Raw genomic sequence first — 13,839 nt, forward strand, 5'->3', positions numbered from 1 at the left:
CACAGATCTGGGGGAGAATACAGAAACATTTCTGCTGCGTTGGAGGTCCCAATGAACACAGAGGCCTCCATCATTCGTAAATGGAAGAAGTTTGGAACCAGAACTCTTTCTAGAGCTGACTGCTCTATACACCTGTAGAGAGAAGAGAACCTTCCAGAAGGACATCCATTTATGCAGCACCCGATCAATCAGGGCTGTATGGTAGAGTGGCCAGATGGAAGCCACGCCTCAATAAAAGGCACATGACAGCCTGCCTGGAGTTTGTCAAAAGCCACTTGAAGGACTCTCAGACCATGAGAAACAAAATTTTATGGTCAAACTAGAAAAGCACTTGGAGAACGCAAACCTCCGCCATTAGCCCTATCTCCCAATTGATAGAATCCTTAAAAAATTTCCTGGATCCAGATGGTGATCCAGATCACTCCCAAAATCTAATCAGTTCTTCCTTATGCCGTTTCTGACATTTCCTGAAAATGTCATCAAAATCCATTGTCAACTTTTTGAGTTAAGTTGCTAACAAACAAACTAACAAACCCACCCAATCACATAACCTCCCTGGCGGAGGTAATAAAACATAATTTGAACATCTGGCCTGAATGCCAAGCACCATGTCTGGAGGAAACAAGGCACCGCTCATCACCTGGCCACTACCATCCCTACAGTGAAGCCTTGTGGTGGCAGCACCATGCTGTAGGGATGTTTTTTGGCAGCAGGAACTGGGAGAATAGTCAGGGTTGAAGGAAAGATACTTGTAGCAATGTACAAAGACGTCCTTGATGATAACCTGCTCCAGAGCGCTCTGGACCTCTAACTGGATCCAAGGTTCATATTCCAACAGGACAACGACCCTAAGCGCACGGCCAAGATAACAAAGGAGTGACTTCGGGACAACTCTGTGAATGTCCCAGAGGGGCCCAGCCAGAACCCAGACTAAAACCCGGTGGAACATCCCTGGAAAGAGCTGAAAAGGCTGTGCACCAACACTTCCCATCCAACCTGATGGAGCTTGTGAGGTTCTGCAAAGAAGAATGAGAGAAACTTCCCAAAAGTATGTGTGCCAAGCTTGTAGCACTGTACTTGATTGGACTTGAGGCTGTAATTGCTGCAAAGGTGCTTCAACAAAGTACTGAGCAAAGGCTGTGTAGAATTTTGAGGTAGAAAATGAATTTGATTCATTATTATCATTCACAACATATGAAAAATGCTGTGAATACTTTACAGATGCCCTGTAATGGTGCTTTAGGCTGGGCCACCTGATCTACTTCAGCTTGCTGTAAGTCTTTGTCATCAGTCCTTGAACTTAAGGTGTGTTTGAAGTACTGAAATTTGCTAATTCTTTCCTCTTCAAATTTTACATTTGTTTTTAAGGACTAATAAGACAATAAATCAGGAGCTGTAGAGGCACAAGAAAGAAGAAGAAGACCAGGAATCAATCCCACATCAAGTGCATTGAGAACTATAGCCTCAGTATGTGGGCGTCTGCTCTACCAACTGAGCTAAACTGGTTCCCAGCAATTCTAATTCTAACTTAGAGCAGCCACACCTCCATGGGCCCGGACCCCGGGTTGGAAGTCAGTGGTATAATCTATGAGGATTATAAAACCGTATTTCCCATATAGGCAATACTTGGGTGGGCTGACCCATTTTATTTACAGCCATCAAAGTATATTTACCATCCATTAGAAGCTTTTTTTGAAAAAAATTGTCTCACCATCTGCACATGAAGAGAGACATCCACTAATACATCCCTTACATTAATGCATGGGTTGAGTTGTAATGTCTCATGTTAGAAAATAATCTTTGTATGTTGTTTTGACCAATTTTTTGCAGCTTTTTTGCTGTCAATATTATTCCATACTCCTCTGCTCCTTGCTCAGTCTGAGGTCCTCAATCCCTCAGAGAAAGATTCAGCCTGGAAATAACTAATGCCTTCATCTGAAACATCCATAGGAAGGTTCTCTTTCTTTACAGGGGTTGTTGTTTTGCCTCTAATGTTTGCATATGAGGGGGGGTAATTTCAACTTTTGACTGGCTATGCTTGGAGCCTGATTTCCTCCTTTCTGTTTATATTCCTGCATGCAGCCTGTCTCAGAGTGATTCTTGGTGCTGGCTGAGTTTACACTGCTCAGTTCTGACTTTTTTTTCTCTATTTTTAGGGCCAGAGCATTGAACCTCGGTGCGAGGACCTATTTGTAATTTGAAGGATTCTCGTTTGTTATTCTTATTATTATATTCTGTATTTAATTGGAGATTTCAACATCTAAACATGTTTAAAAAATCCTGATTTTTGGCATGTGCATCAGGTCTGGTGAAAAATTTGATCATTTATAGGACTTCACAAAAAAATATGGGAATTGCCTCGATAGTGTCCCTAACAGTTTTCAAAGTTAAAGCCCCCTCCATTAACTTTGTGCAATATCTTTGAAATTTTGTGTACTGATGCAGCTTGGGGAGGTCTACAAAAAAGCCTCTTGTGTCCTTCCCCTATCTCCAACAGGATATCCGCCATTTTTATTAACTAGCAAAATTAGGGGGTTTTTGGCCATAGCTAGGGGTCCTTTGAAAATTAACTCCTCCGACAGCGTTCATCCAGCCAAGCTGAATTTTGATATACTGCTAGAAGAGACATTAATGATCAAAAGTTATTCAGAAATTTCTCATTAGTCTTAAAGTGTGGCTATGGCAAGCCCTCAAATTTGCATATTTTTCAAGAAGCAGGAAGTCAATAACTCAGCCGTGCATAGTCCAATCTGACTCAAACTTCCTGTGTATAATGAAGAACAAACCTTGTACACATTGGCATGGCTAAACTTTGTACAGACTATAGCGCCTCCCTGTCATGACAGTAATTTTCATGTTTTACATTAGAAACTAATGTTCTTAAAGACCCTGTAAAGTGAAATCCAAAGTTTTTGTCTTAACACTCTAGAAATGTTGGAATCTGGTTGCTGTAAACATGTGAAACCTCTGAGATCTACATGTGACTGAATTCTGGATTTAGACTGTTAGAAAGTTTTTCACCTCATTCCTGGCAGGGTTTCATGTGGGCGGGGCCAAAATGTGGGCTCATGATGTCATGAGCCCACAGTAGATGATGACCCTGCCCCTCTGACACTTTTTGGGTATTTTCTTGAATTTGAGAGCAATGTATTTCTCCTGAGTGGGCGTGGCTTCAGCTCATTCAACAGACATGCCACACCATCCTGGAGCAGATTCTACTGCCTCATTTTTCATGATGTTAAAGCTTAATTTTATAAACTTGGAGATGTTTTATTTGACTGAAATTTGACCTGGAGGTTCATAACACAGTGAGCTATCATACAAAAAACCTAAATACAAATTTATTTTCACTTTACAGGGTCTTTAAATGATTAAAGGTTTTCCCCTTAAATTAGTGTCAGGAAGGCATTAAGACTTGGTGCAGCACTGTACAAAAATCTGTTAGTTTTAGAAAGAGGGCGTTATGGCAAACATCAAAATGGCAAAATGGCAGACATCAAAGTTGATTTTTTTGCCTTAAATTTTGAACAATCATAACTCAGCTGAATTTAATCATGCCTGAACAAGATTTCATGTGCTTGATGAGAGCAAGCACCCAAACACATTGGCAAATGTACTTTTCAAAAAATATACAGCACCACCTTGTGGTAATAGAAAGAAAACTGCTTCTTGTAAATCATTGCCCATTTCACTCTGGTTGACCAAATCTCACTCAAATTCTCTCAGACACATCCTATTATCTGTACCTTCATTTTTGTAGAGTATTAAAAATGTATGTCTAGGGAGCGCGGATGGTCGAGTGGTTTAAGGCGCTACCCATGTACGCGGGTGGCCCGGGTCGAATCCAGCCTGTGGACCTTTACCGCATGTCTCCCCCCACTCTCTTCCCTGTTTCCGAGTCTATCCACTGTCCTTCCTCTATCAAATAAAGGCATGAAAAGGCCCAAAAATAAATCTTTAAAAGTGTATGTCTAACTGTGACGCCATAGCGACATTTTGTTCAGCAGAAAACAGTAAGGAGTTTTTTTCATGTGCTTTATGTACTTGTAAAGACATGAAAATTGGGATATCAAATGCCCAGAGGAGGCTGAGATGAATGATATGAATTTGTTTGGTGGACATGGCTAGATGACTCAGTGGTGACCCCTCCAATATTTGAAAAAAGCAGCTCTTATGGCACACTGTGTTGATCCAATCAACTTCATCTTGGTGTACTATAAGCTGAGCCCTGAAAGATTGAAAGTTGGCAAAATGATGTACCAAACTCAAAGGGCGTGGCCATAGCAGTTCATGAAATTTAGATGTCTTTCCATGTCATAATAGTGGCTGTCCCTCACAAATGAATTCTATTTATTACAACATTTGCAAAATCCTGCTGGAATTTGCACACAGAGCTCCAAAGATGTTGACCTTACATATTTATGAAGGTAAAAAGTTCATCTGAAAAGCGTGGCCATGAGGATTTTTTTGTTCATCTTGAAACAGGAAGTAGTTAATTTTATATGCTTTACATATTAGCACAGACATGAAACTTGATGAACAAACTCCCTGTGAGAAACTGGAAAGAATGATATGGCTTAAACTGGGGGGTGTGGCACATTGGCTCACTGGCGCCCCATAGAAAATTTTTAAATAATCAGCCACTGCATGCCTTTTAAGGTAGGATATTGAAAAATGGTATGCATATGTATCAAGCCAGGATCTACAAAAAAGCAATTTGGACCTATGTTGTAAAAACTACCTTAAGTCCACCATTTTGAATTTTTGTACAGATATTGGTCAAGGTTGTCATTTCCAGGGGTCATTGTGGCATTATCTCAGCTGAGTAATTCTTCCAATATGCTTCATCTTTGGTGTGAAACAAGAAGAGCCTTCCAGGATTAAAAGTCAGCAAATTTTTGTACCAAGCTCAGAGGGTGTGGCCATGGCGGCTCATCAAAATCATGTGTTTCACCATGTCATTAAAGTGTCTGGTCCCCACAGAAAAAAGTCATCAATTACAAGATTAGACAAATCCTGCTGAGATAATCCTAGGCATTTCCCAAGATGTTGACCTTACACATATATGAAGGTCAAAAGTCAACATCAAAAGACATGGTCATGATGATTTATTTGTTCACCATGAAACAGGAAGTAGTTTATTCCATCCGCTTAACATACTTGTACAGCCATGAAACTTGGTAGCAAAAATCCCTGTGAGATCTCAGGAAGAATGATATGGCTTAAGTGTGTGGGTGTGGCCTATTAGCTCAGTGGTGCACCCTAGAAGAGTTTTAATAATCAGCCTCTGCATAACTTTTATTCTGAGATTTGGAAATTTGGTATGCATATCATGTCAAAATCTTTTTAAAAAGCCTCTTGGACCCTTATTGTAAAATCTAGAGGAAATCTGCCATTTTGATTTTTATTTATTTTTTTGTACAGATATTGGTCAAAGTAATCATCTCCATGGGGCATTCTAGCATCATCTCCTTTGAGGAATTCATCAAATCATTTTTTTTTTTTTTTTTTGGTTTCCAATAAAAAGAGTCTTGGAGGATTAAAAGTTTGCCAAATGTTCTACCAAACTCAAAGGGTGTGGCCATGGTGGCTTATCAAATTTAGATGTGTCTTATGTCAAAAAAGTAGCAGGTCTTGATGAAAAAATTTCATTCATTACAAGGTTGGCCAAATCCTGCTGAAATAAATCAAGGCAGTTCCCAAGATGTTTACCAAGAGCTTTAAAATAGTTTGGCTGAAAAGTCTATTCATCCACGAATATAGAGATGAGATATGAAAGCACTGAAGAAAATAATGAAACCAACTTGTACACATCTGTATTTCTGTATTTGCTCCTCTGCTCTTTCTTCATCACCAATGAGTGCAGCATTCAGAAGACTATCAGTTAATGCTTTTAGCCACTCCTTCATTTTTCTCCTGTGGAGTGAGCGTGCACATGAGGGAGAGAGAGTGAGGCTGCAAGCATGCAAGAGTGAGAGAAAGAGAAAGAGTGGCTGAGCCAAGCAGAGCAGAAAGAGGAGCTGTGAAGTTGACAGTACAGTGATTTGTTCATATTTTGGAGCTGCATTCAAAATTTTCAGGACTCATGCCTCCTGCCCATTTGTTTTAACTGCTAAAGTAAAGGCAAGCTCTAGATATTAATGAGGGCTGTTACCCTCCGTTTCTATGAAAGTGTGAGTGTTGCAATGCCAACATACCCCATGGGTGCAGAACACCTTGTTGCTAGCAACAATGGTTGCTACACATCCACGGTCACGACACATCCCGACATGCAACGTGTATCAAACTATAAGTGGTTTTGATGTTTAAACTATTTATTCATGTTAATTTTAACCCCTTATTTCCACTTCTCCCTAATTTTTTGCTACTTAATTTTTCTACTACTGTTTGTATACTTTTTGACGCTTTTTTTGTTGATGCAACTTTCACTCATTTTCACAGCTTTCTGTCCATCTTAACTGCATTCTGACCACCCATGTCACTTCTTTCTGGCACTTTCATTCAATTTTTAGCCCATTTTTACTACTATTTTTCCGCTTTTTACCTATTTTTGTCCATTTTTGCCCATTTTTTCAAATTTCTGTCAATTTTTAACCACTTTTTTTTAGGCATTTTGCTGCTTTTAATGGTTTTCCTTCCACTATTTTTGCCTTCTTTCTTTAATTTTTTGACACTTCTCGTAGGCATTTTTATCCCACTTTTGGCACTTTTCTCCTATTTTTTCCATTTTTGACCATTTTTTTCCTCATCCAATTTTTACCTATATTTACTACTTCCTGCCAATTTTTGCCACTTCCTCTTGGCACTTTTATTTAATTTTTGCCAAATTTTGCCCATTTTTACCAGTATTTTGCAGCTTTTTGCTTGTTTTTCCTAATTTTTTTTTGGTACTTCTATCCAGTCTTTGATGCTTTTCTCCCTTTTGGTATCTTTAAACCAAATTTTGCCACCCTTTTACCCATTATTACTGCTTTCTGCCCATTTTTGCAACTTTTTTTTTAATAGCAATTTACTCTGTTGTCCGCCCCCCCAAATTATTATCATTACTTTTATTTTTTTTTAACTCATTTTCACTTCCAGTTCTTGGCACTTCTATCCCCTTTGTTTCCCATTTTAACCAATTTTGTTTTTGTTTTGTTTTTTTTAACCACTTTTTCACCACTTTTCACCTGTTTTTTCCATTTTCTTTTTTGGCACTTTGTTTTATCCCATTTTTGTCCATTTCTAGCCATTTTTCCCACCACTTTTTTACCTGTTTTTTTTTTTCACTTTCTTTTTGGCACTTTTATCCCATTTTTTGCAGCTTTTCACCCACTGTTGCCACAATTTTTACCACCTTACTTATTTCTGATGATTTCTACCCATTTTTGCCACTTTTTGCTCACTCCACTTCTTTTTGCCAATTTATTTTTACCCACATATAGCCTACTGTGTGTTGTTGTTTCCTGTTTCTCTTTCTTGCATCCTGATGTTTGTGCACATTTTGGCCTATCTATGAAGTCCTACATTACTTCCTAATCATTTAGTTCAGCGTTCCCATCCACATTGTCAACATCCCCAATATAAAGGTAATTCTGTTTTAAGAAAACTGGTTTACATTTGGAAAAAGGCTATGTTGAGGCTATGATATTGTCGTTATCACTGCTTAACCTTACAGTGGACCGTGATTTTGCTGACCTCCATGGTCCCCCAGTGTGGCTGTTATCCCCCTTTTGTATTGTTCCTGTGTGTAGCCTGTCTCAGAGTGACTCTTGGTGCCTGCTGCATTCACACTGTAACCCTGTTCAATTCAGATTTTTTCTGATAGTTTTTCTGTCTTTGTTCATCTGCTCTTGTGTGGCCTGTACCAGACTTGTGTCTTCAATTCAAAAGATCCATAGATGAAAATGGCCCAAATCTGATTCGAAAAGAACAGTTTCCATTCAACTTGAGATGGTCAAACTGTCACATAGAATCAGATAAGATTCAAGAAGAAAAACAATGAAAACATAAATAAATCGGTCACTTCCTGCGGTGAGAATGCAGCCAAGAGTCCATACTTACGGACACAGCAGCGGATCATGAAAGCTAATCGTCTAATGTGACTACATAGGGGGGGTAAATGGGTTCTCCTCCTTTGCTTGCAACCTCGTTTGACCCTTAAAGGACCCCTGATGAGATTTGTAGCCTGTTAGCTCACTGTCCTTGCCTGGATGTTATGGAGGATGTGGCAAAGCATAAGTTACTGCATATAATGGCTCCTCGCTCCCTCCATGCCTGGAAGTTTGCGGTGGCCGACGAAGACACGTTTTGACAGATTCCCCAGCACAGAGTTTCAGTGGGGAAAGGGGCGTTCACCGGCAAGTGTCAAACCAAGAGCTGCTTCAAGCTAGCACACAGAAGCAGGAAGTGATGAGACGCTGAGCTAGAATCTTTTTAAATCAAGCGAAACAGAACAGTTGAATCCAACGTCTGAAATAGGAAATGGATCACAGCTTTGTTGTCGTTTACGTCGAATATCGTGTACTTTTCACTTTCTCATATGTAGGATAATAATACGAACATTGCTGTGAAAAATGTGGTAAACAACGCCTTTACTTTGAAAGGAAACAAAGGGAAAAGCGCGCCCTGACTTACATAACTTGACATCGTTTCACAAACTGTCCGCCATGCTCTGCCTGAGTTTGCAGTTGAGTGCACCAGGGCAGCGCGGCCGTCTTATATAACTTTAATACACTCACGAGTTTAATTGGCGCAGCAGCGGACTTATGCGCGGCAGATTTGTCTTTTCAGTGCGGATTTATCGTGAAAATTTCGAGTGACATTTTTGTCGATCACTTTTTTCTTCCGCTGGAGACGTGCGTTAAAAGTTACCGACTGATCGGCGCTCACGGTGGAACACGGCAACCCCAGCTATTCCAGCGACGGTGTTGTCTTAAGTGAGAAATTAGTTGATAATTCGGACGATGTTTTTCAACCAAACGGGGGGAGAAGCAGCAACACATCCAGCTGACGTTTCACCACGCATCGTCATCGCAAGGAAGGGGTTTTATTTGAGTGCTTGACTGTTAGGACATTGCGTTATTTCTCCTATTTTTTTCTAACTTGGACCGACAGGAGATGACCTAACCGGTGCATCGCATCCCTTTTTCACCACAGGTACAGTCTACGTTTAGATATCAGAACTTGTCTTGTTGTAATAATGCAGCAAAGAAATGTCGTTTAATAGAAAAGAGCGTAAACTGTCTGTGCCCCTGAGCAAGGCCGACGACGAGCGTCCCCGGCGCGTTGACAGCCGTGTGCCATTTGGCATACTGGCGTAATGGCAATTTCACAGTCAGCGCTCTGAGAAAACGCCAAATTCATCTGATATAAATAGACAACATTGCAAAAACTTAACTATAGTGGCTGCTATTTAGCCTCTCCGTTCGTAGGCGGGGGATCGGTGCAATGTCCCTTCACAGCCAACAGGTTGCACTAATACTGTAATGATATGCTGTGATGTGCAGTAGGAAAAGTACAGCAAGGCAAAGAAAGCCAGAACTTTTTTGTTACTTATGAACCCTCGACGCCTATATTTATTCTCATTATAAGAAATTAACCTTTTTTGTCACATGTCGACTAAACGCACGGTAGAGAGCCCTTGTGCTGTGCAGTGGGTGGGGAAAGTGCTTAAATCCTTGACCAAAACAATATTTTTAATCCTCAAACAGTAGAAACATTTAAAAAATAAAACCCACTCTTCATACTTGCAGACGTCTCGTTATATGCTATCTCTGCAGGACCCCCACACGTGCTGGGACCTCACTTTTAGCACCACAGTGCAAGCCTTATAATTGCAGGGGAAGTGTTGTAAACAGCTGCCCATATAGCGCCATATACTGTATCTGCTGTGTGCTGTATGGAGTGTCTTCTAGGAAGAGTGTCACGACTGCAGGTTGAGGGAATACACTGTTAAAATATGGCCGATCGGCTTGCTTTGATCAGAAAAAAATAATCCATAGGGGTTTTTTTACAGTTATTTCAATCTACGTCTTGAACGACAAGTAGAAGCACAGAATGCGCAGATCAGCGTTGGTCTGTGCGTGAATGGTGCGTGCATATTTATAATATCCAGACGCACTTACTTAGTGACACACTGAGCTTCCTTGGCTTCAGCTCTACATTTCTTCCCTTTTATCTTTGATCAACAGATCATTTGTGAGATGCAGAGCCCTGGCATGCACAAAGCTTTCCTTTGCAAGAGCTGGCTTCCACATGAGTTTTTTTTCCCAATGAAATCAATTCCATCACATCATATTTTATTTAATTTCCAATCTTTTAAATGAAGTTTTGAGTGATTATTTAATTTGCTCTCGCTCACCAAAACGGGATTGACAGTTACTGGTGACTACTGCAAATGCCCAGAGGCCCATTGTGGGTTAATCTCTCTCGACAGATGTATGTTTCTGCACACATGCTTAGCTGTTTGAGGGCCTGTCAGTTGCACGGCTTGTAACACAAGTTATGCCTGGGCATGTCTTGCACTGACAAGAGGGCACAGTTCAAACAAATAACATGAAGATTATAGTCATGTATGTAGTCATGTAGGCTGTGTTATGTAATAGCTATGGCCGCCTTATTATCTCTGGATTTGGGCCATTTGTACCTCTGCCATGTTGTTCCAGTGTGGGTGTGAGAGGAGGAGATGACCTGTTTGATACAGCTGCTGTCCTGTCTTGAAAAATAAAATAATAAGTGGCGTGGGCAGAGGCACAGCAAGCTTTGATTTTTATGCAGCACAACACATTTTTAGTGCAGATGTTTGAAGAGCTAAGTGTTTTGAAAGAAAACGTCTATTTAGTCTTACTGGACTTGTTTCAGCATATTGATCATTTTCTCCATCATTAATTCTATTTTTAAGCCTGAACTTGTCTATTTCTCTCTCTCTGTCTTTGTGTTGTGCTCTCTTTGACTCACATTCACTGTCCTGTCAGGATAAAGCAATGGATCAGGGTGGACTGAAGCGCAACGGTAATCGAGACGACAGCCTGACATTTGGGGAGACAGGAGTAGGAATAAGCAGAGGCACAGGTGACACGGCTGGTTCACTGCTCCACTCTTCTATTCACCTCCCCGGCTCAGGATCCCTGCCCCAGTCCTCAGTCGCCCCCAACCTCCAAGGAGGAACCAAAGACCAGGGTGATCTTGGAGGCCTCTTTGAACCCCTGCAGCGTCATATCCTGGGTGAAGGGCCAGACATGAAGGAGGGTAAAATGATCAGAATGCAGAAGCATCAGCACCAACAGGATATCGGCATATTCAACATGGAGGATGACTTGTCGTTTTTGAAACAGAGCATTTCTGATCTTGACCGGACGCCCACCTCTGTCATCAACACCTCGGACACCTCTGTTTTGGGAAACCTCCCTCTGCCTGACCTTTTCCCCTCACACATCAAACAGGAGAGGAATTTTTCTCCAGATAAAGACTTGGAAAGTTACGGCGGACCTACGAGTGCTGGTCCGTGCGATTTGGATGGCAACAGCAGTCGCCCAATTGAGGATACCGAGATTTGGCAAGACCTGGTCCTTCCTAGCTCTCTGTCAGAAATCAATGATTTTGATTTTGAGGTGGCACACTTGGATACCATCCCTCATGACTGCAGGGCTGGTGGCGGTCCTGTCAGCGGCTTTCTAAAGGAAACAAAGCCTCTCATGGGAAACGGAGTTAACTGCACCAATGTGAATGGCACAGACCAGCAGCACCACCCAATGCACCATCATCACCAGCAGCAGCAACACCACCAACTTCTACAGCACCAGCAACAACAGCTTCACCTTCCACAGCAACCGCTTCTTTCAAGCGTCATGATCAAGGAAGAGAAAAATCTGGATGACTCTTTCATCCACAACCGCACTCCTGGTGTGGTCAAACAGGAGAAGCAGGACGGCGCAGGTTACGTTCAGTCGCAGTGCCTCCAGAGCAGCATGAGTTCCCTTCATGGAGGAGGCCCCATGTCCTCGTCTATGGGTGTCGGAGCAGGACCTGGCTACCACTACAGAGCCAGTGTGTCCTCCACTGTGGGTCTACAAGATCAGAAGCCGTTTGGCACCTACTCTAACCTGCCTCTGGTTGGGGAGAGCTGGGCCAGAGGTGGCAGGTATGGAGAGTCATCTGGGATACAGAGAGGTGATGATGGGCTCCCCTCTGCCACAAGCATGCCAACTTTTTCTATCTCCAGCTTCACCAGGTAGGATGCTCAGAATTACCTTGTGCCATGCTTTTTTTTCTTTCAAGATATATTTTTGGGGGTTTTATGCCTTTTTTTTTATAGAGGAAGAGTTGGAAACAGTGATGAGAGAGTGGGGGAGAGACATGCAGCAAAGTAGCCACAGGCTGAACTCGAACCTGGGCTGCGTGTTCATGGGGCGCCTTAAACCACTAGGCCAGCTTTGCCTCAACTTTTATTTTTTTTTTTACTAGATATTAAAAGGTCATTTGAATAGTTTTGTCGGATTTTCAGAATGAAAGTTGGCATCCACATTTTCCCAAAGTAGCAAACAACTTCTAATGCAACTTCTCAGTAAAACTTTTCACATTATAGTCGTATCAAATTCTGTGAAAGTTCAAGTAAATCCTCACATTATTTATATTGATTACTAAAAAGTGGTGATGAGTGATACTGGTGCTTCAAGCTTAGGTGCAATGGAAAAAGACCAGTCTCCCCATTTTAAAAGCTAAACCAGTTTGCTTGTGGCTCTGCCACCTCAAAAATGTTGTATAATCCTCTGGTGAGAAGCCTTGAACCCCCAAAAAGTTAATAGTGATGCATTAGGATATTTAACTCCATGCTTTACACTGCGTTATAAGTTTTGTCAACATTTTCCCTGAGTAATTGATAGTATTCAAAAGGTCAATACTTAAAAAAGTAACTTTTTAAAAGTTTAAATCTACCAAGAGCAAAAGAGGGAGACTACTATCAAAATGTTGCCAGTGTATTTGAGCAATTTTTGAAGTTTTTCTGCATTTTTGGTATTTAAAACAAAATTTTAAAAAATCCTATATTTAATGCCTTAGCCAGTGATCATAAACTACCGGCCACATCAGGATCTCCAGAAGATGATGAAAAATATATATTGTGGTGTTTTTTCCTTTTAATTCTTACCGCTATTTAAGCAACCCCAAAGGCAACTGAGATTGAAGCAATTTTATCAGTGATAACTTAGCGGTGTATGAGTTTTATATAAGTTCACCTATTAGTGAATACTAGTAAATATTTAACTAAGAGTATGAGAGCATTTGAACACTGTCAAACCCAGTGATGGAGAACATGACAGCCCCAAAATACAGTGGTTAAAATATTATTATTTTCCCCTTTTAGCTGCGGTGTAGGCGATAGGGAAACTAAAGATATGATCATTTGACAAAAGTATTTAGTTTATTTTGATTTATCTATAAATTTGGCCTCTACTGTGTCTGCCATAAGAAAAACTAGCCTTTTTACAAAAGTAGTTGATGACCCCTGCCTTAGACTTTTGCTTTTGTTGCAATGGCATCAAAAACAGGCACTGATTTTGCTTATCAAAACTCTCTCTCTGATCTTTAACTGATCATGAAGCCCCTACTGTCTGGAGTGTTTAGTTTTGGAAAACTTAAACAGCTCTCCAGTTTTATTCTTTTATAACAGACACACAAGTACCATATAAAAGGGCACACATGTGTTATCATCTGTTTGTGTATGACTTTTGTTGTGAGGGAAGAGCTAGCACCCTTAGGGCAGAGGGCATCTAACACTTTTCATCTTGTAACAGACAGACAAAGCAGTGCGAACATTCCTCCAAATCATTCGCATCATATCACAATGTAGGAATGCCAAGG

The 13,839-nt window shown here is 40.9% G+C and overlaps 1 protein-coding gene across 2 annotated transcripts in view; it reads left to right on the forward strand.

Moving 5' to 3' along the window:
* Window positions 1-8,656: 8,656 nt before the first annotated feature.
* Window positions 8,657-13,839, forward strand: part of LOC121518770 (glucocorticoid receptor-like) — a 109,893-nt gene continuing 104,710 nt past the window's right edge. For both annotated transcript variants that reach the window (XM_041801356.1, XM_041801357.1), the window contains exons 1-2: window positions 8,657-9,138; window positions 10,956-12,211. In XM_041801356.1, the coding sequence (XP_041657290.1) occupies window positions 10,965-12,211 (1,247 nt within the window). In that variant the 5' untranslated portion in view covers window positions 8,657-9,138; window positions 10,956-10,964. The remainder of the gene's footprint in view (window positions 9,139-10,955; window positions 12,212-13,839) is intronic.

Source organism: Cheilinus undulatus, linkage group 12, assembly GCF_018320785.1.
Source record: "Cheilinus undulatus linkage group 12, ASM1832078v1, whole genome shotgun sequence".
Taxonomy (NCBI): domain Eukaryota; kingdom Metazoa; phylum Chordata; class Actinopteri; order Labriformes; family Labridae; genus Cheilinus; species Cheilinus undulatus.